The 23,607-nt window shown below is 42.8% G+C and overlaps 1 protein-coding gene across 2 annotated transcripts in view; it reads left to right on the top strand.

Annotated features, from left to right (window-relative positions):
• The window catches only part of LOC118364315 (igLON family member 5), a 165,754-nt gene that overhangs the window by 123,898 nt on the left and 18,249 nt on the right, over positions 1-23,607 (top strand). For both annotated transcript variants that reach the window (XM_035745764.2, XM_052489451.1), the window contains exons 2-4: positions 3,355-3,433; positions 13,612-13,844; positions 15,778-15,897. In XM_035745764.2, coding sequence (XP_035601657.1) covers positions 3,355-3,433; positions 13,612-13,844; positions 15,778-15,897 — 432 coding nt within the window. The remainder of the gene's footprint in view (positions 1-3,354; positions 3,434-13,611; positions 13,845-15,777; positions 15,898-23,607) is intronic.

Genomic DNA, 23,607 nt, shown 5'->3' with positions numbered 1-23,607 from the left:
ATGCACATTTACAAAATATAATTCAAGGAAGGGAAGCTTCAAGACGACTGTAGCCGAGTCATTTTGAAAATACAAGCGCTTTAGGGCTGGGTGTTATATAGAATTCATTTAATTAATTAGAATTTATGTTTTAAGACGGTATTCCAAATGTCTGTATCACAAGAATCAAATTATTTATAATTTTTTTATGAGCATTTATGTCTACATGTTGTCGCACACACACACACACACACAAAGCCCAGCAAATATACTAACGAGCGCATATGAAAAAAGAAACAAATTGCAAAGACAGGCAGTCCAGCTCATAAAGTTATATATATATATATAGGCAGGAGCTATCGAATGTCATTTTTGGCGAGTTTGGACATTTACAAGTGATTGTGATCGAGAGATATTGTGTAAATGAACAGTACTGACTCTGGAGCAGCATACACACGGTCTGTGAGGACTCTGGAGTCGCTAGGGCAACCTGCCTGCCTGCTCTGCTCGAGAAGTAGAGAAAATGCAAGGACATTTTAAAATAGCAGTGGCAGTTGTAATGATAACTCATCCAAAGGGCTTTGACTTCTTGAATACAGCAGAAAGCCAACACAATATGATTCACCATCACTTTATTAATTCAGCTACTTAGATAACTAGCAAGTTAAACTTAGGGATCGTGTTAATACAGAATTATTTGTTTTTCATACAGCAAAAAATATATAAAATGCATAAGAAATATCTTGCTTCCACCACCATAAACGCAGATCTAAAATGCTTTTTATTGTAATTTCTGCTCGGAATCAGACTCCTTTTGTGCCTCAGTTGCACTTCCCAAATTGGATGAGAATTCACAAACGGGCATTCTATCAGCAGACAGTGTTCTGACTGATGTTTAGCTACTTTTCTTTGGTACTTTTCTAGGTGTAGCTAGTCTACTTTTCTCCAGTAAAATGCTAAATTAACTTTAAGAAGAACATTAGAAAATGTAGCTGGCTACATTCTTTATATGATAAACAGACATACGATTGCCATGCATCGTTTTTGCAAAAGAATACATGTGTTTTTCCTTGTAAGCTCATTTAGCCTACTTGTGTGGCTGCCAGCCGAATAGCGTTGCACTTCTGTTGTCATGTAATGAAAATGAGCCTATTTTCTGACGAAGGAAAACTGTAGTTGCAAGTCCCTGATCACTCTTTATGTTCATTGAGAAGCAAAAATAACACAGTTGACTTTCAATATAAAACGTGACCTCTGTCAACACACAGCTGGACTCACCTGCTCCCACTTTCTCCAGTTGTGCAAGTTACAAACAAACATGTGATTGTCTCATCTGTTCTGGAGAACTATGGTACGCTTCATAATGTAAAATAATGTGACAGGTGTAATGATGAACACAGTCTGCTTTCATTTCTAACATATTGCACAAGTTGACTGCAGGTATTTACTTTTAAAAAAGTAGACACAAATATTCAAATGTATAGAGAAACACGAAAGAAGTAGTTTCAACGTTATTGGCGGTAGTGAAAAACCATCCTGTGACTATTTCCAAATAAATACCTGTGTATAAGGTATATACGGTATACCGTCCAAGTCTAATTCCTGCACCTGCAGGAACACCTCTTTATAATTCTATTGGTACATTGTTTTGCTAGGACTGGATAGGTAGCTAGCTAGCTAACGATAGCTAGGACACAGCTAGACAGTGTCCTTCGCTCCCACCTGTCAGGCACTGATTTCCCACAGCTCTGTTAAAGACAGCAAGGGCAGGTCTTCGGGCAAGTGGGAGCGAAGGACACTGTGTGCTAGCTATGTAGCTAGGAGGACTCCAGAACACGACGGGTGGGAAGTGGGGGCGAAGGACACTGTGTGCTAGCTATGTAGCTAGGAGGACTCCAGAACACGACGGGTGGGAAGTGGGGGCGAAGGACACTGTGTGCTAGCTATGTAGCTAGGAGGACTCCAGAACACGACGGGCGGGATGTGGGGGCGACACTGGTAGCTAGCTAGGACATCGGTAGACGCCTCTTCACCCACATTTGAATCGCATAGACTATCAGGGGAAATCCAGAACATCAAGTGTCACACAAGCATGAAGATGGCATGCTCGATTGCAGGAACCCATGGGAATGCCCCGAATTGCTGGCTGCAATCACACACTATTGTTTCAACTCTGTATTTGCAGAGTGGTCTAACATAATCGATCATATGGACACCGAAACACATTGAGACATTATTTTACTGTAGTAGAGGAGAAATGAACCTTTCCATTGATACCCTTTTTAGGTCTCAACTCCTCAAATTGCGTGCAGAGCGAACACTTCCAAAACGGGAGTATCAATGAACATTGATTCTGGAAAAGAAATGCTCAGTCTGTCACACGTGGCATTGCGGTAGCATGTACCACTAGTAACATTTTAGCCAAAGACTGTTATACTAGCTGTCTAGTCTGTGTTTTATAACTGTGCAAAAAGCATCCAACACTATTACATAAGGAATTGGAAACTCGTTCCCATTCTGAGAAATAAGTTAGGCCACTTGATTTCAACATCTGAACAAGGTAGACAGGCTAGCATGCTAATTCAAACAGTTGGAGAGGGACAGAACGATGTGTTCATAACCATTCAACTGTTCTACCTTGGTTTCTAGCTAAAGTTGGCTAGTTAGTTAGTTGGCTAAAGATTAGCTGGCTACTCACTAGCACGTGGGCTCGTGCTAGAGATATTGTTTATGAGACCTGTGTTAATTTTCTATAAAGTTAGTCATTATCAGTGAATGTGTTTTATGCATGGATCTGGTTAAATTTGTAACAAAAAAAGGGCATTTTCATAGACAGACGATGCCCCACATATCATATCAACCCCAGTTTTTCATTTAGTTTCATTTCTGTGGTAGTGTGTGTTTGCGTGCGCTTGTGTGACTGTCTTGGTGAGTGTGCGTGTGTCTATTTGTAGGCAGGGTGAGTCTCACTGTACGCATCCCTCCGGTTGCCGTTGGTGTCCCTTCATTTCACGCTCCGACGCCCCTGCGTGAATCCTCCTCTTCCCCCGGCTCATTATCAACGATGGTTCAATGAGACACACACACACATGGTGTGGGGGGGGGGTGAACCAAATCATTATTCAAATAATACAGGGGGTCAGTGCATAAGCGACAACACCTTTGTTTGTATATTTCTGACTTTCCCATCACAAATAACTAAGTCAACCGCCAAACACATCCAGCCTGACCTGGATCAATGAGGTACTCAGCACCACGGCGGCTGAGATGCCAACCAGGGGATTTGGGGATTGAGAATCCGAATGGACCGTCTGTTGTTGTTACAACAGCATCATGCTCACCCTCCTCCCTCTCTTCTCTCATTTTCCTTGGCAGGGCCAAGTGTGCACGGAGCTGAATTCGGCCACCTGCCCGACAACATTACAGTGCTGGAAGGAGAGAGCATCATTCTGAGGTAACTCTTTGATCCTACACCTGCACCTACTAATTACATGTTCAAATTGTTGTTTTTTTCCCTCCTCTCATCATGCTGACTTAATTGCCAATTCACTGTCATAAAAACCTTGTGAGCTTTACACCAACTAGGGGGAAAAATGTTCTTCAGAATATTTTGTCAATATCCTGGACTCTGAGGCCTTCATAAAAGCCTACTGTCAATCAACATTTTAACTATTTAACCCGCTGTCAGGTGTCATTCCAAATCTGGTCACCCTCACTGTCATCTCATATTGCCTAGCCCTAGAACCATAGACCACTGTCATCTCATATTGCCTAGCCCTAGAACCATAGACCACTGTCATCTCATATTGCCTAGCCCTAGAACCATAGACCACTGTCATCTCATATTGCCTAGCCCTAGAACCATAGACCACTGTCATCTCATATTGCCTAGCCCTAGAACCATAGACCACTGTCATCTCATATTGCCTAGCCCTAGAACCATAGACCACTGTCATCTCATATTGCCTAGCCCTAGAACCATAGACCACTGTCATCTCATATTGCCTAGCCCTAGAACCATAGACCACTGTCATCTCATATTGCCTAGCCCTAGAACCATAGACCACTGTCATCTCATATTGCCTAGCCCTAGAACCATAGACCACTGTCATCTCATATTGCCTAGCCCTAGAACCATAGACCACTGTCATCTCATATTGCCTAGCCCTAGAACCATAGACCACTGTCAGGCTCCTGTAGTTGATATATGATGCCCTTTCATACTTACAGGCTCATCTCTTCATTGGGCGATTAAAGGTAATATCACTGGCCTATTCACTGGAGGCCATGTGATCTACCTCACAGAGATTTTTTTTTTTACCCTGGCCACATCAATTAAACATAAGCACTCAGGCTTATCCTCTCCTGGCCTGGTCCCCAGCTGAAGCTTGTAAGGACATCTAGTGATGAAGGACAGTACTGTAGTCATACTGTCACAAAAACATTTCTAGTTCAGCAACTAGGAAAATTACATTCCAAACTCTAAATAATATTTGTATTCATATATACGTATAGACTGATTGTACAGTGAAAAGGTGAAAGCTATGATCCCTTATTGATGTCACTTGTTAAATCTGCTTCAATCAGTGTAGATGAAGGGGAGGAGACAGGTGAAAGAAGGATTTTTAAGCTTTGAGACAACTGAGACATGAATTGTTTATGTGTGCCATTCAGAGAGTGAATGGGTAACACAGAATATTTAAATGCCTTTGGGTTATGGTAGTAGGTGCCAGGCGCACTGGTTTGAGTGTGTCAAGAACTGCAACGCTGCTGGGTTTTTCACGCTAAACAATTTCCCATGTGTATCAAGAATGGTATCACCCAAAGGACAACTGCGGGAAGCATTGGACTCAACATGGGCCAGCATCCCTGTGGAACGCTTTCGACACCTTGTAGAATCCATCCCCCGACAAATTGAGGCTGTTCTGAGGGCAAAAGGGTGTGCAACTCAATATTAGGAAGGTGTTCCTATTGCTTTGTACACTCAGTGTATATAACCAGGGTAGTTACATTGAGGTAAAATATGGTTTTCAAGAAAGTCTTGTATATTAAAGAAAATAGAGTAGACAAAGGAGTGGGCGAGTTTGCTTTGCATTACCCGGTGCCTGGAGTACATGTAGGTGGAGATTTCACTTGGAATGAACTTACCCAGTGAAAAACTTACCCCTGAAAAACTATTACTAATCTACTCTAGACCTTTTCAAATGTTTAAACAATAACATGTTCTGTTTGCACGCACAACCAAGAGATGAACCACACACTGGTTGAATCAACGTTGTTTCCACATCAATTAAATGAAATTACCCTTAACCAACGTGGAATAGATGTTAAATTGACGTCTGCCCAGCGCCATTATTGACTAGCTAGCTAGTTAATTGACTACAGTAGCTAGCATAAAATTAAAAGTTTAACCAAAAACCAGAACAAATTAGTTGTATAAACACATTGACTTCATGCTACCAGATCAACAAAACAAAATCATCAAGCAACATTTATTTTCCATTTCACTAGCACTGCAAATAACCACAGAGCTAGCACGATGTGAAGGTAGAGAAAGATCCACTTACCTTGTTAGCCTCTCTGGGATAGGGGGGACGCAAATGTCCCACCTGGCCAATTGCCAGGGAAAATGCAGAGCGCCAAATTCAAATAAAATGCTATAAAATTCAAACTTTCATTAAATCACACATGTAATATACCAAATTAAAGCTACACTCGTGGTGAATCCAGCCAACATGTCAAAAAGGCTTTTTCGGCTATTATCTGATGATAGCACAACAGTAAACAAAGAGAAAAATAATATTTCAACCCTACAGGCGCTACACAAAACGCAGAAATAAAATATAAATCATGCCTTACCTTTGACGAGCTTCTTTTGTTGGCACTCCAATATGTCCATAAACATCACAAATGGTCCTTTTGTTCGATTAATTCCGTCCATATATATCCAAAATGTCCATTTATTTGGCGTGTTAGATCCAGAAAAAAAACAGCTTCCAATTTGCGCAACGTCACTACAAAATATCTCAAAACTTACCTGTAAACTTTGCCAAAACATTTCAAACTACTTTTGTAATACAACTTTAGGTATTTTTAAACAATAATAATCGATCAAATTGAAGAAGGGTCCATCTGTTTTCAATACAGGACAACAACATACTAACGCTACTTTTTTAGTCTTGCCCAACTCTCAACAGTGTTACACTATTTCAAGATGGCCGTACTTCTTAATTTCACAAAGGAATAACCTCAACCATTTTCCAAAGACTGGTGACATCCAGTGGAAGTAGTAGGAACTGCAAACAAGTGCCGTAGAAATCTAGTTCCCCAATGAAAACTCATTGAATAGGCAGTGACCTAAAAAATAAAAAATCAGAATTGTTAGTCCTCGGGGTTTTGCCTGCTACATAAGTTCTGTTATACTCACAGACATGATTCAAACAGTTTTAGAAACTTCAGAGTGTTTTCTATCCAAATCTACTAATAATATGCATATCTTATACAGAGCTAGCTGGATGTGAAGGTAGAGAAAGATCCACTTACCTTGTTAGCCAGCTGGATAAATACATTTCTCTCACAACAGCCAACAATATAACTAAACTAAATGTAGCTCGCCTACAAGTCCAATGTTTGACGGCCACATTGTTTACATCAAAAGTTAGGTAGCAGCAGTAATTACCACTTTCAGCCCCTCTCACCCCTCACCAATCTGTCTCTTCTAGCTCTTCATAAGCTTCCTCCAAACACAACTATATTTTACCCAGGTGTATTTCCCACGTAGTTTCAATTAAGAAACATACTGGATTTTTTTAATGAACCGCTACCTTGTGCTTGGTATGTATTATCAACCTCACATTACGAGACCTAGCTAGTGGTTTGTTTACAAAACTATTATACAAACGCATATAATTACAACAAGATGATCAAAATGTCATTTGAAATGAATTCAAATGAACCTTAAAATATTCCTTTCTGCACTCCCTCATGATAGTGATATTTGCGACTTGACCAAAATCCGATAGGAATTTGAGTTATAGATCTGTCATTTGCTTTGAAAGCAAAGCAAGTCTAAGAAGCGGTATATGTGCTCTATTTCTATGCTTGCTTAGTCGTTTTTGCATCTTTTGCTTTTGGTTTTGTACACTAATTTCAAAAAGCTGAAAATAAAATATTTTTGGTTATTTAAAATATATTTCATAGCGGTTTAGATGGTATAATGAATCTCTATACTGCTTGTTTTGTCACATAAACTGAAATTAGGTAAACTATTAGAATCTTGGCAACCAGAAAATGGCGGAGTAATTTCTGCATATTGCAACTTTAAGGCCAACCTTCATTTCAAGGGTAGGGCTTGCACTAATCCATTTCATGAAACATGTACAGTAGCTGTAACAGTCAAATCTGGTATCCATCAACATGGCTAGCCTCATTAATTGTCTAATGAAAAAGACGGTAACACTTTATCTTAAGGGGTCCCTATTAAAGTGTAATTACATATGTAATTACGCGGTAACAAGTATTCTAAACAATTGTAATAATTTATAGTTACACTGTATTTTAACATGTAACTGGTGGTAATTGCAGTCTGTAATTACAGGGGTGTAACAACAAATGTTTTATTTGAATTTTTTATTTTATTTTACTTTATTTAACCAGGTAGGCAAGTTGAGAAGTTCTCATTTACAATTGCGACCTGGCCAACATAAAGCAACGCAGTTTGACACATACAACAACACAGAGTTAAACATGGAGTAAAACAAACAGAGTCAATAATACAGTAGAAAAATAAGTCTATAAACAATGTGAGCAAATTAGGTGAGATAAGTGAGGTAAAGGCAAAAAAAGGCCATGGTGGCAAAGTAAATACAATATAGCAAGTAAAACACTGGAATGGTAGTTTTGCAATGGAAGAATGTGCAAAGTAGAAATACAAATAAATGGTGCAAAGGAGCAAAATAAATAAATAAATACAGTAGGGGGAGAGGTAGTTGTTTGGGCTAAATTATAGATGGGCTATGTACAGGTGCAGTAATCTGTGAGCTGCTGGTGCTTAAAGCTAGTAAGGGAGATAAGTGTTTCCAGTTTCAGAGATTTTTGTAGTTCGTTCCAGTCATTTGCAGCAGAGAACTGGAAGGAGAGGCGGACAAAGGAAAAATTTGTTTTGGGGGTGACCAGAGAGATATACCTGTTGGAGCACGTGCTACAGGTGGGTGCTGCTATGGTGACCAGTGAGCTGAGATAAGGGGGGAATGCTTGTTACCATGCTTGTTTCAATTTCAAAGTTTCTGATAACATCCCAACTCACCATATTTCAGTGTTAGTGAATTGAAAACCGATCACTAGAGTCTGATGCCCAGTCCCAATAGCAAAACAGATTAAAAAACCTTTCACATAAAAAAAGATCAAGCTATTAGATCAAGCTAACGTTTGAGTCAGTGTTGTAGTACTCGAGACGGTCTCGAGACCTCATTTTGAGTGTCTCGGTCTTGTCTCACTGTCGGATACATTTGTGTTCTGTCTTGACTCGGTCTCGGACAGTGAGGACTCTTAATTTCTTCCTGAAACCAGCCCGAGACCAGCGGAGTGAAAAACTCATAATTATCGGCTTCCATTCAGTAAGCGTACAAAACCGCATTGCCAGGCCAAATATATTCACTCCTTTTTTAGAACATTAATACCTGAACAGTCTATATAGTGCATTCGTAAAGTATTAAGAACCCTTGATTTTTTTCACATTTTGTTACGTTACAGCCCTAATCTTATTTTGTCTCATCAATTTAGACACAATACCCCATAATGACAAAGCAAAAACAGGTTTTTAGACATTTTAGCAAATGTATTTAAAAAAAGTATTCAGACCCTTTACTCAGTATTTTGTAAAGGCACCTTTGGCAGTGATTACAGCCTTGAGTCTTATGGGTATGACGCTACAAGCTTGGCACACATGCATTTGGGGAATTTCTCTCATTCTTCTCTGCAGATCCTCTCAAGCTCTGTCAGGTTGGATGGGGAGCGTCGCTGCACAGCTATTTTCAGGTCTCTCCAGAGATGTTCGATCGGGTTCAAGAGAAGCTTGTTTCTCGTGGTCTGAGAGTCTTTTAAGTGCCTTTTGGCAAACTCCAAGCAGGCTGTCATGTGCCTTTTACTGAGGAGTAGCTTCCATCTGGCCACTCTACCATAAAGATCTATTTGGTAGAGTGCTGCAGCGATGGTCACCTCCCTGACCAAGGCCCTTCTCCCCTGATTGCTCAGTTTGGTTGGGCGGCCAGCTCTAGGAAGAGTCTTGGTAGTTCCAAATTTCTTCCATTTAAGAATGATGGAGGCCACTGTGTTCTTGGGGACATTCAATGCTGCAGACATTTTTTGGCACCCGTCTCCAGATTTGTGCCTCGACACAATCCTGTCTCAGAGCTCAATGAGCAATTCCTTCGACCTCATGGCTTGGTTTTTGCTTTGACATGCACTGTCAACTGTGAGATCTTAAATAGACAGGTGGGTGCCTGTCACGCTCGTCTAAATGATTGGACCAAGGTGCAGCGTGCGTAGAGTTCCACATATTTTAATAAATCAAAACTCACCGAACAAAACAATAACGCACAAATGAAACGTGGAGCTACTGGTGTGCACTATCTGTAGACAAGATCCCACCAAGCACAATGAGGAAACAGCTGTCTCTGATTGGGAACCATACCAGGCCAACATAAACCATTAATCACCTAGATGACCCGCCCTAGTCACTATCACAACCCCAACCAACATAGAGAATAAACAGCTCTCTGTGGTCAGGGCGTGACAGTGCCTTTTCAAATCATGTACAATCAATTAAATGTACCGCAGGTGGACTCCAATCAAGTCTTAGAAACATATCAAGGATGATCAAGGGAAACAGGTTGCACCTGAGCTCCATTTCTAGTCTCATAACAAAGGGCATTTCTGTTTTATATTTTTAATACATTTGCAAAACTTCCTAAAACCTGTTTTCACTTTGTCATTATGGGATATTGTATTTAGATCGATGAGGATTTAAAAAAAATGTTTTAATCCATTTGAGAATAAGGTTGTAACGTAACAAAATGTGAAAAAGGGAAGGGGCCTGAATACTTTCCGAATGCACTGTATTATCAACATGTTTGCACAGTGGCCAACCTATTGGACCTAGGCCTTCAGTGTGTGACAGGGTAATGATGCTGAAAAGACAGCAGCAGCAATACCAGTGGACTCATGGAGGAGAGTACACTTTTTAGTAAAACACAGAGGGCCAGTGGTGTAATGGAGGCTATATGCAAGTATATGCAAGTTATTTGGATTTTTACTAATTATCTTTGAAAGACAGGCTTACAGTTTACATGTAGGTAGAGTTATTAAAGTGACTATGTTTAAATAATAACAGAAACTAGCAGCTGTGTAAAAGAGGCGGTGGGGGGTGGGCAATGCAAATAGTCTGGGTAACCATTTGATAAGATGTTCAGGAGTCTTATGGCTTGGGCTAGAAGCTGATTCGAAGCCTCTTGGACCTAGACTTGGCGCTCCGGTACCTCCTTGCCGTACGGTAGCAGAGAGAACAGGGTGGCTGGAGTCTTTGACAATTTTTAGGGCCTTCCTCTGACACTGCCTGGTATAGAGGTCCTGAATGGCAGGAAGCTTGGCCCCAGTGACGTACTGGGCCGTACGCATTACCCTCTGTAATGCCTTGCGGTCGGAGGCCAAGCAGTTGCCATACCAGGCAGTGATGAAATCAGTCATGATGCTCTCGATGGTGCAGCTGTAGAACCTTTTGAGGATCTGAGGACCCATGCCAAATCTTTTCAGTCTCCTGAGGGGGAATAGGTTTTGTCGTGCCCTCTTCACGACTGTCTTGTTGTAATTTTGACCTTGAGAAAACAACTACTAAGTTAGCTAGCCGTTTCCAGTGGCAACGGAACAGCTGTTGTTTTCAAACGCTTCGGACGTTCTTTGGGGTTCCAGGGTTCACTTCTGCTCCTCCTCAAAAAGGTATATGTTATCTTTGTTCATACATAAGCACATACAGACTCACCTCAATAAACAGTATGTACACTACCTTTCAAAAGTTTGGGGTCACTTAGAAATGTCCTTGTTTTTGAAAGGAAAAGCATATTTTTTTGTCCATTATAATAATGTAAAATTGATCAGAAATACAGTGTAGACATTGTTAATGTTGTAAATGACTATTGTAGCTGGAAACGGCAGATTTGTTATGGAATATCTATATAGGCGTACAGAGGCCCATTATCAGCAACCATCACCGTCTTCCAATGACACGTTGTGTTAGCTAATCCAAGTTTATCATTTTAAAGGCTAATTGATGATTAGAAAACCTTTTTGAAATTATGTTAGCACAGCTGAAAACTGTTGTCCTGATTAAAGAAGCAATAAAACTTGCCTTCTTTAGACTAGTATCTGGAGCATCAGCATTTGTGGGTTCGATTACAGGCTCAAAATGGCCAGAAACAAAGACCTTTCTTCTGAAACTCATCAGTCTATTCTTGTTCTGAAGATCTCGTACGACGCTGTGTACTACTCCCTTCACAGAACAGCGCAAACTGGCTCTAACAGAATAGAAAGAGGAGTGGGAGGCCCCGGTGCACAACTGAGCAAGAGGACAAGTACATTAGAGTGTCTAGTTTGAGAAACAGACGCCTCACAAGTCCTCAACTGGTAGCATCATTAAATAGTACCCGCAAAACACAAGTCTCCACGTCAACAGTGAAGAGGCGACCTCCGGGATGCTGACGTTCTAGGCAGAGAGCCTTTGTCCAGTGTCTGTATTCTTTTGGCTCCAATTAAGCACTGTCCACAAGGTACAGCATGGCGTTGCAAAATAGAGTCATAGCCTTCCTTTTTAAAGATTAATTTTACTATTCTTGTTCTGAGAAATGAAGGCTATTCCATGCGAGAAATTGCCAAGAAACTGAAGATCTTGTACAACGCTGTGTACTACTCCCTTCACAAAACAGCGCAAACTGGCCCTAACCAGAATAGAAAGAGGAGTGGGAGGCCCCGGTGCGCAACTGAGCAAGAGGACAAGTACATTAGTGTGTCTAGTTTGGGAAACAGGCACCTCACAAGTCCTCAACTCTCAGCTTCATTAAATAGTACCCTCAAAACACCAGTCTCAATGACTGTGAAGAGGCGACTCCGGGATGCTGACGTTCTAGGCAGAGTTGCAAAGAAAAAGCCATATCTCAGACTGGCCAATAAAAATAAAAGATTAAGATGGGCAAAATAACATAAGCACTGGACAGAGGAAGATTGGAAAAAGGTGTTATGTGGACAGACGAATCTAAGATTGAGGTGTTCGGATCACAAAGAAGATCATTCCTGAGACACAGAAAAAATGTAAAGATGCTGGAGGAGTGCTTGACGCCATCTGTCAAGCATGGTGAAGGCAATGTGATGGTCTGGGTGTGCTTTGGTGGTGGTAAAGTGGGAGATTTGTACAGGGTAAAATTCAACTTGAAGACTATGACTATTTTGCAACGCCATGCCGTACCTTATGGACAGCGCTTAACTGGAGCCAATTTCCTCCGACAACAGGACACTGACCCAAAGCACAGCTCCAAACTATGCAATAACTATTTAGGGAAGAAGCAGTCAGCTGGTATTCTGTCTATAATGGAGTGGCCAGCACAGTCACCGGATCTCAACCCTATTGAGCTGTTGTGGGAGCAGCTTAACCGTGTGGTAGGTAAGAAGTGCCCATCAAGCCAATCTCTGTAAATATTGTACTTTTGTACTTTCAAAAAACAAAATTGTGGCATTTTTTTATTATTATTTTGGGGTTTGACTGCTGTGAGGGTTGATCACTTACATCTTGTTGTCTTGACTCTCAGAGTTGCCATGAAAAGTCATATTTTTGTCTTACAGTTAGCAAGCTAACAGGCTGTTTGAATTCAAATAATACAGCCCCGGCTTTATTGTTTCATTTGCCGGGAAGAATTACAACATGCTGTGTCCAGCGATGGCAGAAGAGGCTCAGGGACCGTTCTTAACCACTGCCAAGATGTGGTGGCTTTTCGGGCACTTTTCAGCAGCCGCGGCATCACCCAGGAAATGGAGGACCAGTACTTACAGAAGAGCGGGTCATATGGAGGAAAGGCAGATGTGGTGCACTGATAAAGCGCCTGTTTGTCAGACTTTCTTTGTTTATGTCTGGCTATTCTATTGATGCCCCCCTGAAGCTACACTGCCTTTCCAATCCAAACGGGCGGCAGCGTAGCCTAGTGGTTAGAGCGTTGGACTAGTAACCGGAAGGTTGCGAGTTCAAACCCCCGAGCTGACAAGGTGCAAATCTGTTGTTCTGCAAATCTGTCGTTCTGCCCCTGAACAGGCAGTTATTGAAAATAAGAATGTGTTTTTAACTGACTTGTCTGGTTAAATAATGGTAAAAAGAAAAAAAAGAAATAAATAAATAAAAAATCTCCCAGCCTTTCATCCCATGCCGAATAGAGACATTCAATATCCATCTCTACCATCTAAATTGTAACGTGTTGTTTCTTTGTTTGGCTTTCAGATTATTTTCTGTAATGAAAAGCACTATTCAAGTTAAATGATTATTAACACATTATCTGGGTCCTGTCTTATCCCCTGTTTTCTCCCCCTCTTATCTCGAAGGTGTAAAATCGACGAGGAGGTGACCCACAAGGCGTGGTTGAACCGCTCAAACATCCTGTTTGCGGGGACAGACAAGTGGTCGCTGGACAGACGGGTGTCGCTGGTCAACAGTAACACCAGTGACTTCTCCATCCAGATAGAGAGGGTGGAGGTGGCTGACGAGGGGCTGTACACCTGCAGCTTCCAGGCCAGCAACAAACCCCGCATAGCCCACGTCTTCCTCATCGTCCAAGGTGAGTCCCTGGTGGGGGGGGGGATGGGGTAGGATAAAACATTGTTTTAAATCTCAAGCCCAAATCATCCCAAAGTGTCTGACGTTGGTTGCGTATACCGGTGAATTCGTCAAAGGATATTTAAAACATGCTAATTTGGGGGATATGGACTTGGTATTTGGACAAGGAAAGCTAGTGAGTTATGATTTGGTGACAGCAGTCAAGGAAAAACAAAGAAAAGCATGGCTTTATCCATTTGTTTACAGGGTAAGTAAACACATATTTAGGTGTATTTGCCCTTTAATTGTTATATTTGAATGTGTTTACAGCACATACTAGACCTGGTTCTGTAATGGGCATGTACCACTTTATTTACGGGATTATTTATTCACCTCCAGGTTCTAGTCCAGCAATTGTAAACACAGCTTTACTTTTACTTTACAAAAAAAATGTAAAGTGACCCAAGGCCTTTGTTAGTGTTGTGCAGTGGATGGAGCCTTGGTCTGAGTAAAGAAAGCAGCCAACTGAGTCCTTAGCAACTGTGCCTCGAGCCAATACATTAGCACTGATGCAAGTTTACCTCAGAACTGAGAGGGGTGGCTAGATCCTGGGGTAAGTTGGTAAGACCATATGGGCGTACAGGGGGCTGTCCAACTGCCTGACTGAATAATTGACAATGCAGGATCAGATCTGGGCCTATCGTCAAGGCAACGGTGGAGTGAGTGAGAGTTTGACTGATCCTGAATGACGTGATTTATTGGTGCCCGGCTGCTCGGCTGATGGATTGCAGACCTTTTCTCCCTGTATGTGTCAATTGTTATGTATATTGTACCTTGTGTACTAGCATATCGCAATAATACAAGACTGGTGTAATAAAAATGAAAAATATTAGGGTATATATCAACTGGCCAACAGACATACACACACATACCATGCTGCTGTAGAGATGGAGAGAGTGAGAGAGAGCTGGGAAAGTTTCAGCAGTCTTTGTGTGTGTGTGTGTGTGTGTGTGTGTGTGTGTGTGTGTGTGTGTGTGTGTGTGTGTGTGTGTGTGTGTGTGTGTGTGTGTGTGTGTGTGTGTGTGTGTGTGTGTGTGTGTGTGTGTGTGTGTGTGTGTGTGTGTGTGTGTGTGTGTGTGTGTGTGTATATATGTATATATATATATATATATAGGCAGGGTACAGGCAGCATTACCCAGAAGGCTAAGCCAGCCGCTCTCCAACAGACTGTTCACATAGTGCAGGCGCCAAGGAGAGGCATTTATCCGCAGGGCAAACGGGCACACAGATGACCATGTTTCCCTAGTTTCCAAGTCGCCTCACATTTCAGTCTAAGCCGCGATATCACACAAAATAATTACACCCCAGAGTCTCTGCATCAAAAAGTGATGGCCATGGTGGGTTAGCGATGGCTCCAATCTTTGCTTTATCACGAGAGTATTTTCGCCTGGCCAGATAGTTAAAAATGGGATCCAGTAGTTAGATGCTTCGCAGAAAAACAGCCTCATGACCAAGCTCATTAAAAGCAACGATAATGGGCCATTTAAATTCAAGGGCCATCTAGTTATCTTTCTAACTATATGAATAGTGCCTGCACTGGAATGGCAATTTAGAACAAAACAGCATTTGACGGTGGTCATGCTGTGAAAAGAAAAAAAACAAGGCAACTGCCAAAGACAGAAACTTCTAGACCTTGAGTGAAGGTTTCCATCCCTATATTCAACACCAAAGTGAAGAACATTCTATAGCTTTGTCTTGTTATAATAGTAGTCAGAGAATCAGTGTTTGTCATTGGTAATATTGTTATTTTTGTAACGCCTTACTTTTATTCTTGACACTTCAGTTTTATATCTTGTTTTTGGTAGTGCAAACAGTGAGGGGAGGGCAGCTTAGGTCTAGTTTCTATTTTTGTCAAGTAATGACTGTCAATAAAACCCAACTCTTTCGTCTTGCAGTGCCAGCCAGAATCGTCAACATCTCCCAAGATGTGTCAGTGAACGAAGGGGGCAACGTATACCTCTTCTGTCTGGCGGTGGGACGACCTGAACCCATTGTCACCTGGAAGGAGAACAAATGTAAGGCGCCCATCCCTGTCTCCTGTCGTAGGACCCAGTCCTCTTGTCTCCTCTTCCAGTTGTCTGTCCCTTTACCAGTCCCTGTCTCCTGTCGTAGGACCCAGTCCTCTTGTCTCCTCTTCCAGTTGTCTGTCCCTTTACCAGTCCCTGTCTCCTGTCGTAGGACCCAGTCCTCTTGTCTCCTCTTCCAGTTGTCTGTCCCTTTACCAGTCCCTGTCTCCTGTCATAGTACCCAGTCCTCTTGTCTCCTCTCCCAGTTGTCTGTCCCTTTACCAGTCCCTGTCTCCTGTCGTAGTACCCAGTCCTCTTGTCTTCTCTCCCAGTTGTCTGTCCCTTTACCAGTCTCTGTCTCCTGTCGTAGTACCCGGTCCTCATGTCTCCTCTCCCAGTTGTCTGTCCCTTTACCAGTCCCTGTCTCCTGTCGTAGTACCCAGTCCTCTTGTCTCCTCTCCCAGTTGTCTGTCCCTTTACCAGTCTCTGTCTCCTGTCGTAGTACCCGGTCCTCATGTCTCCTCTCCCAGTTGTCTGTCCCTTTACCAGTCCCTGTCTCGTGTCGTAGTACCCAGTCCTCATGTCTCCTCTCCCAGTAGTCTGTCCCTTTACCAGTCCCTGTCTCCTGTCGTCATACCCAGTCCTCATGTCTCCTCTCCCAGTTGTCTGTCCCTTTACCAGTCTCTGTCTCCTGTCGTAGTACCCGGTCCTCATGTCTCCTCTCCCAGTTGTCTGTCCCTTTACCAGTCCCTGTCTCCTGTCATAGTACCCAGTCCTCATGTCTCCTCTCCCAGTAGTCTGTCCCTTTACCAGTCCCTGTCTCCTGTCGTCATACCCAGTCCTCATGTCTCCTCTCCCAGTTGTCTGTCCCTTTACCAGTCTCTGTCTCCTGTCGTAGTACCCGGTCCTCATGTCTCCTCTCCCAGTTGTCTGTCCCTTTACCAGTCTCTGTCTCCTGTCGTAGTACCCGGTCCTCATGTCTCCTCTCCCAGTTGTCTGTCCCTTTACCAGTCCCTGTCTCCTGTCATAGTACCCAGTCCTCATGTCTCCTCTCCCAGTTGTCTGTCCCTTTACCAGTCTCTGTCTCCTGTCGTAGTACCCGGTCCTCATGTCTCCTCTCCCAGTTGTCTGTCCCTTTACCAGTCTCTGTCTCCTGTCGTAGTACCCGGTCCTCATGTCTCCTCTCCCAGTTGTCTGTCCCTTTACCAGTCTCTGTCTCCTGTCGTAGTACCCAGTCCTCATGTCTCCTCTCCCAGTTGTCTGTCCCTTTACCAGTCTCTGTCTCCTGTCGTAGTACCCGGTCCTCATGTCTCCTCTCCCAGTTGTCTGTCCCTTTACCAGTCTCTTTCTCCTGTCGTAGTACCCGGTCCTCATGTCTCCTCTCCCAGTTGTCTGTCCCTTTACCAGTCCCTGTCTCCTGTCATAGTACCCAGTCCTCATGTCTCCTCTCCCAGTTGTCTGTCCCTTTACCGGTCTCTGTCTCCTGTCCTCTGTTCGCTGTCGTAGTCTATACTAACTAGTCCCTGTTCCCAGTCCCTTGTTTCTGTCCTTGTTTCCTGTCATAGTCCCCAACCTTCTGTCTCAGTCCCTTTATTTGTCCCATGTCCACTGTCATCTGCCCTTGTTGCCATTTCCATCACACCCAGGCTGTGGCTGCTAGTTCCCTCTCATACACATCACACACATCAACACATAATTATCCACAAATAACGCGTGCCAGCCACAATCATCAGCATCTGTCACCATCCTCACTGTCGCCGCCTTTACCATGGCAACAATGCTAATAATGATGTTTGTCATTAGAACACTATTTATGTCTTCCATCATCATCCAAATAAATCACATTGGTTTTGAGGGTGGTCGTGATAAAACGTCTAACAAGCTAATTCATATCCATTTAGATTTGTTTGTGAAATGATTCCTGTCCTATTACCATGTCTGCCTCCATCAATGGTAAGATTTTAAATGATTTATTTCATGCTGATGCATCTCATAGAATGTGTTGAGCATGTTGAGGTTACCCTGCTAGGCGTTAGATAGGTTTAGCACGGTGTTACACTGTGTTATAGTGAACTACTAGGGGTGCAACAGCTTGGAAGATAACACACACACACACACCCTTAAAGTACATTATAGCCACTTGCTGTGCTTGTCTGCAGACCTACAGCATTTCTTCCTTGTCAGCAGTATACTCCCCCACCCTCGTTCCCTCACACACACCCCTTCAGTGTGGATTGTGAGATAGGGCAACATTGTTATTCTGTGGGAGTCACTGCAGCGAAGCCATGGGCTGCTGGGGGAGTGGTGGTGGGGAGGAGAGAGGGAGGGGAAAGTGAAGCCTAGAGAAACAGTGAGAAGCTGCGAGATATCTGTCCCTCTATTCAGACACTGCAGTGGGTGGGAGACAAAGTGGTAGTGGGGTGTCCCGCCTGGGTGGAGGGAGTCGGGACACACACTTTCAAGACAATCCACCATGCACTTGTCACTCTACTCAGACACTGCATTGGGCGATAGATCACAGTGGGACCCCTACGTAGGTGTAGAGACACACAACTTGAAGACAATCCTCTGCACCTGGTACATTGGGACCGTGGTGCCATCATTCCCATGGTCACCAGGGCCCTTATTCATTAGTGCTGGCAACAGAAATAGTTTTGAAACGTTTTGCAACAGAAAACAACAGGTAGTCCCTTCCTGTGACAGTCTATTTTCTCCCAATGGATGCCTAATGAATACAACCCAGACGTGTACCACCGTGAGTCTGTGACATGTACACACAGCTCCGAGTCCTGCTCCTGCCCACTTTATATCTCACTGATACCATCTCCATCTCTCATTCACACTCTTTCACAGACATCACCTGAACCCCCATTAAATCTGAGACATCAAGCTCTTATCATTGGACATCCCATCCATTAGACAAGACGCGCACGCACACACACACACACACACACACACACACACACACACACACACACACACACACACACACACACACACACACACACACACACACACACATACAAACAGCACTCCACATTGATGCTCTCTGGCCCACCCACTCCATCGCATCAGACTCCATTCACTGTGGTCTCAGTTAAACAAACAATGTCTGACAGATGCTCGACTACCGCTGATAGAGCTAGAAAGAACCAGACCACCTCTGCTACAGATACACTCCACTGCAATAGAACTCAAAGGCTCTGACTGAGTCTGACTGCTCAGTGCTCCTAAAGTGTCAACGTGCTATAGGGAAATGGACTACAGTTTCACTGCAGGGCAGATCTAAACTTTGACCTCTTTCCTTTCAACCATCGGTCTGGCTTCCTCTTTTCCCCTCAGGTCTAATCTAAGTGTTTGGTTGGTGGTGGAAGTCCAGGTCTGTGTCTGAAATGGCACCCCCACACATCTCCGTCAATGCTGGCTGAGCACCCAACTCCGCCCCCGGGGAAGAAGGGAAAGCAAAGGGAAAGAAGCCAGGGATACAAATCGCTGAGACACAACCAGGGCTGCAGAAGACTAGCCTAATATCTTATAGACGGCTTCTAGAAAGGAGAGAGAGAGAGAGAGAGAGAGAGAGAGAGAGAGAGAGAGAGAGAGAGAGAGAGAGAGAGAGAGAGAGAGAGAGAGAGAGAGAGAGAGAGAGAGAAATAAACAGAGAAAGAGAGAAATAAATGGAGAGAAATAAACAGGAAAAAAGAAATAAACAAAGAGAGAAATAAACAGAGAAAGAGAGAAATGGAGAGGGAAAAAAAGACAAAGAGAACGAGTGGTCAATATCGAAATAAAGAGAAAGGCACATCCATTATTGACAGCAACCCTGGAGCAATGCCTTGCTCAAGAGCAGATCGGCAGGTTTGTTTCACCTAGTCGGCTCAGGATTCAAACATGCAACCTTTCAGTTACTGTATGGTGGCAGGTAGCCTAGCGGTTATATCATTGGCCCAGTAACTAAAATAGTGCTTGTTCGAATCCCCAAGCCAACTATGTGAAAAAAAATCGGTCAATCTGCCCTTGAGCAAGGCACTTAACCCTAATTGCTCCAGGGTCGCTGTCAATAATGGCTGATCCCTGGCCATGATCCCACTCTCAGGGGGAGTGGGATGAGCAGAAAACACATTTCCATGTCATACTTGTACAGGTTACAAACTTGTACATGTGTGAAACAGGACAAATATAAGCACCCCTATTTCATATGGTGCACTACTTTTAATCAGAGCCCTAGGGGAGTCCTCTTGGGTCCTGGTCAAATTAATGCATTAAAGAGGGAATATGGAACTGTTTAGGAGACCGTTTTCCTTTTGGTAGGTCGTCATTGTAAATAAGAATTTGTTCTTAACTGACTTGCCTAGTGAAATAAAGATCAAATTTAAAAAGTGATCACAAACGATCACAAAAGCCCTAGGCCTTCCTCCAGTAGTGTCTGTGTAAGCGTCTGATGGAGCTGCAGTGTTGTACAGGCCATTGTGAGAGCCATGAGAATTCACTGGAGGACTGATTCTCTGATATGACCGGAGGAACGGTCAGAGACAAGTCAGAGGGAGGCAGGGAATGAAGGAGGGGGGGGTGCTGTGTACTGACACATTACATCACACAGCTGCTGAGAATGAAAATAGCCACGAAAGTGCACATGAAATACCCCAACCGGACCTACCTTTCTCTTTATTTTGATTTCAACCACTCGTTCACTTTCTGTATCTTTTTGTATTTCTCTCTCTCTTTCTCTCTCTCCCTCCTTTCTAGAAGCCGTCTATAATATATTAGGCCAGTCTCTTTAAATATTTCTTCTGCCGCCCTGGTTGTGTCTCAGCGATTTGGATCTCTGGCGTCTGTCCCTTCCCTTGCCTTCCCTTCTTCCCTGGGGGCAGAGTTGGGTGCTCAGCCAGCGTCGTCGGGGATGTCACAGGGGAGCCAAATGTATTAGGCTAGTGTTATGAGTGAATAACATTGCTGTAAACCCCCAGCGCGTCTCGCCACCGCTGCCACTACTCGCTACAGGGTGGCGTGCGGCAGGCTGTATCGCCACTGCAGCAGCTGCAGATAATCATCTCCAGCTCAGTAGCAGCAGCTAATAATCCCCCAGTATAATCTTCAATTGGAACCTCCGCGCTAATCTCTGACAGGAATTATTGCTACAGTTTAGTGTGTCGTGCGTCAATTGTTACGCGGGTTTAGGCACATGTGTGTTTGTGGAGGGGCAGGAGGGGGGGTATGCTCGACAACACTGGGTGCGTGCGAATGTGCGTGTGTGTGTGTGTGTGTGTGTGTGTGGAGGCCAGTGGTCCACTGACTGGCTCGCTTTTTAAAATGTGTTATTCTGATAACTGAGCAGCAATTTAAACTGTGGATTTCCTTGTTAGCAGACAGATTATGTATTATGTCGTGTTCCACAGCCTGACTTCTTTAATGGGCAAAATTAGAGAAAAGCTTAATGGTGTTGGAGCTTGGAGGCTTGGAGGCTGCTGTGTGGAGCATCCATTCCCTTACATGGATAAAGCCAATATATTCTAGCCAGCCGGTCTCTTTGACTCGGTAAAGACTTTTTCCGTCACGTTGCCATAGGACAACGAGGTGTGCTGAAGTGAGCGACAGACTAATTCGCTTGTCAGTGTACTAGGGAGTTTTGTCAAACACCACGTAACAGCTCCATTTTGTTCTTACTGCATAGTGACTCACACACTGTTACCCCTGTCGAGTTTGGTGTGGCCAAACTCGTTTAAAAATAAATACCTATTTATTTCTGTAGAGGCTTTGTGAAGGAGTGATACATTATTCATTGTTCATAACATTGTTCATAACATTGTTGTCAAGCCTCAGTCCCTAGCTTCAGTATAATAATATATAATAATAATAATAATAATAATAATAATATATGCCATTTAGCAGACGCTTTTATCCAAAGCGACTTACAGTCATGTGTGCATACATTCTACGTATGGGTGGTCCCGGGAATCGAACCCACTACCCTGGCGTTACAAGCGCCATGCTCTACCAACTGAGCTCAGTAACATCCCAACACAGATCTAGGATCAGCTTCCACCTCCTCCAATCCACACCTGGCAAAACCCCCAAACGGACCATAAATCAGCATCTAGGGCAACTTTATTCTACATCTGGGTCGTGTTCATTAGGCACCAAATGGAAGGAATATAATTTGATCTCTGAGAAATGAAGCTAATTGATTACACCCAAATTGGCCATTTTAATTTATAGTATTCATGTAATTTCCAATAAATATAGTACCTAACATTCAATTTGGACCATAATTATTTCTGACAATGAGTAAGACAGGAGGAATCCAATAGAATTATCAGCAGTCACCCACAGACCACAGACACCAATCCCACACCAACAAACAGTATACAGTATCATGTCTCTCTATCTCTGACAAGTGGTATGGAGCTGCTGCTTGTGGTATTGCTTCTTCAACCTTTGTGATTATGTTTATGGTTTCATTCCCCATTGAAGTCACTTGTAATTCTTTACCATAAATGATTGTGAAGGTACCAGGTTTTTCCCACTTGATGCCACTATTCCTGCTGCTGCCACCACAACCTTTTCATCTCATCATGAGGAAAAGCTATAGGTTTTCTACACAAAGTTGAAAATAAAATATTGTGATCCATTTGTGACCAACCGGTTCGATTCGGTCTTAAGTAGCAACATTTGAAATGGTGTTCTTTACATCGGAAATGGTATATCATACACTACAGTTGAGGAACAATGGGAAAGTAATGCTGCTTTGAAAGTTGATAAACTTGTAACCCCACTTCTGAGAAAATAGCCCTGGAATGTTGTTGTACACATACTGGAGAGTTCTTCTTTGTCTACACCCATTCAGCATCATTCACACCCTCTTAAGCCTTAGCCCCGCCCATCTCTTTAAGGATTCACATACATGACAACATGACTGGTGTATATTAACACCAATAAACCCATCAGTTTAAAAATGAATATACAAACCAGGCAACTTATAGCAACTTTCTTAACAATATTTTGGTTTGTTTCTAGCTTGTTAGCTAGCGAGCTAACGTTAAGTTACAGAAAAATAAACTCACAACACAATCATCATTTACAAGTTAACGGCCAGCTAATTACAGAAAATAGCTTACGGTTGCGAGTGTGACAAAATAAAAGCAGGGCATTCTACCAGAGAATTTTAGAACTTGGTCATGTCACGTTGGCCCAACGTTATATCCTAATTTTACTTTAATGCAGGTAATGTTGTCCTTCACGTTACCGTCACTGGAAAACACACACTATATCAAATCAAAGTTTATTTGTCACGGGCACAGAATACAGAATGTGTAAACGGTACAGTGATATGGTACCTTGCATAGTGGAGTATTTTGTTTAGACCTGCAGCTAGCTAACTAGCTAAACAATGAACCATAATCCCAACTCATAATGTTACTACGCTACATCAACCTGCAGGTAGCTAACCAACTAGATTCAACGTAAGCTAGCTAGCTAGCTAACATTAGGCTATAACTAGCAATGCAAATGGCTCTGAGATACAAATAATATTAGTACACAGATCATACACGTAATGTTAGCTAGTCGATGGACACAGCAACTCACTCCAGGGTTTTTCTTTATTTTTTTTACTATTTTCTACATTGTAGAATAATAGTGAAGACATCAAAACTATGAAATAACACATATGGAATCATGTATTTAGCAAAAATGTGTTAAACAAATCAAAATCTATTTTATATT

This window comes from Oncorhynchus keta, chromosome 31 (assembly GCF_023373465.1).
Source record: "Oncorhynchus keta strain PuntledgeMale-10-30-2019 chromosome 31, Oket_V2, whole genome shotgun sequence".
Classification (NCBI taxonomy): Eukaryota; Metazoa; Chordata; class Actinopteri; order Salmoniformes; family Salmonidae; genus Oncorhynchus; species Oncorhynchus keta.
The sequence above is the reverse complement of the archived record's forward strand: the minus strand, read 5'-3'. Positions and strand labels throughout refer to the sequence as shown.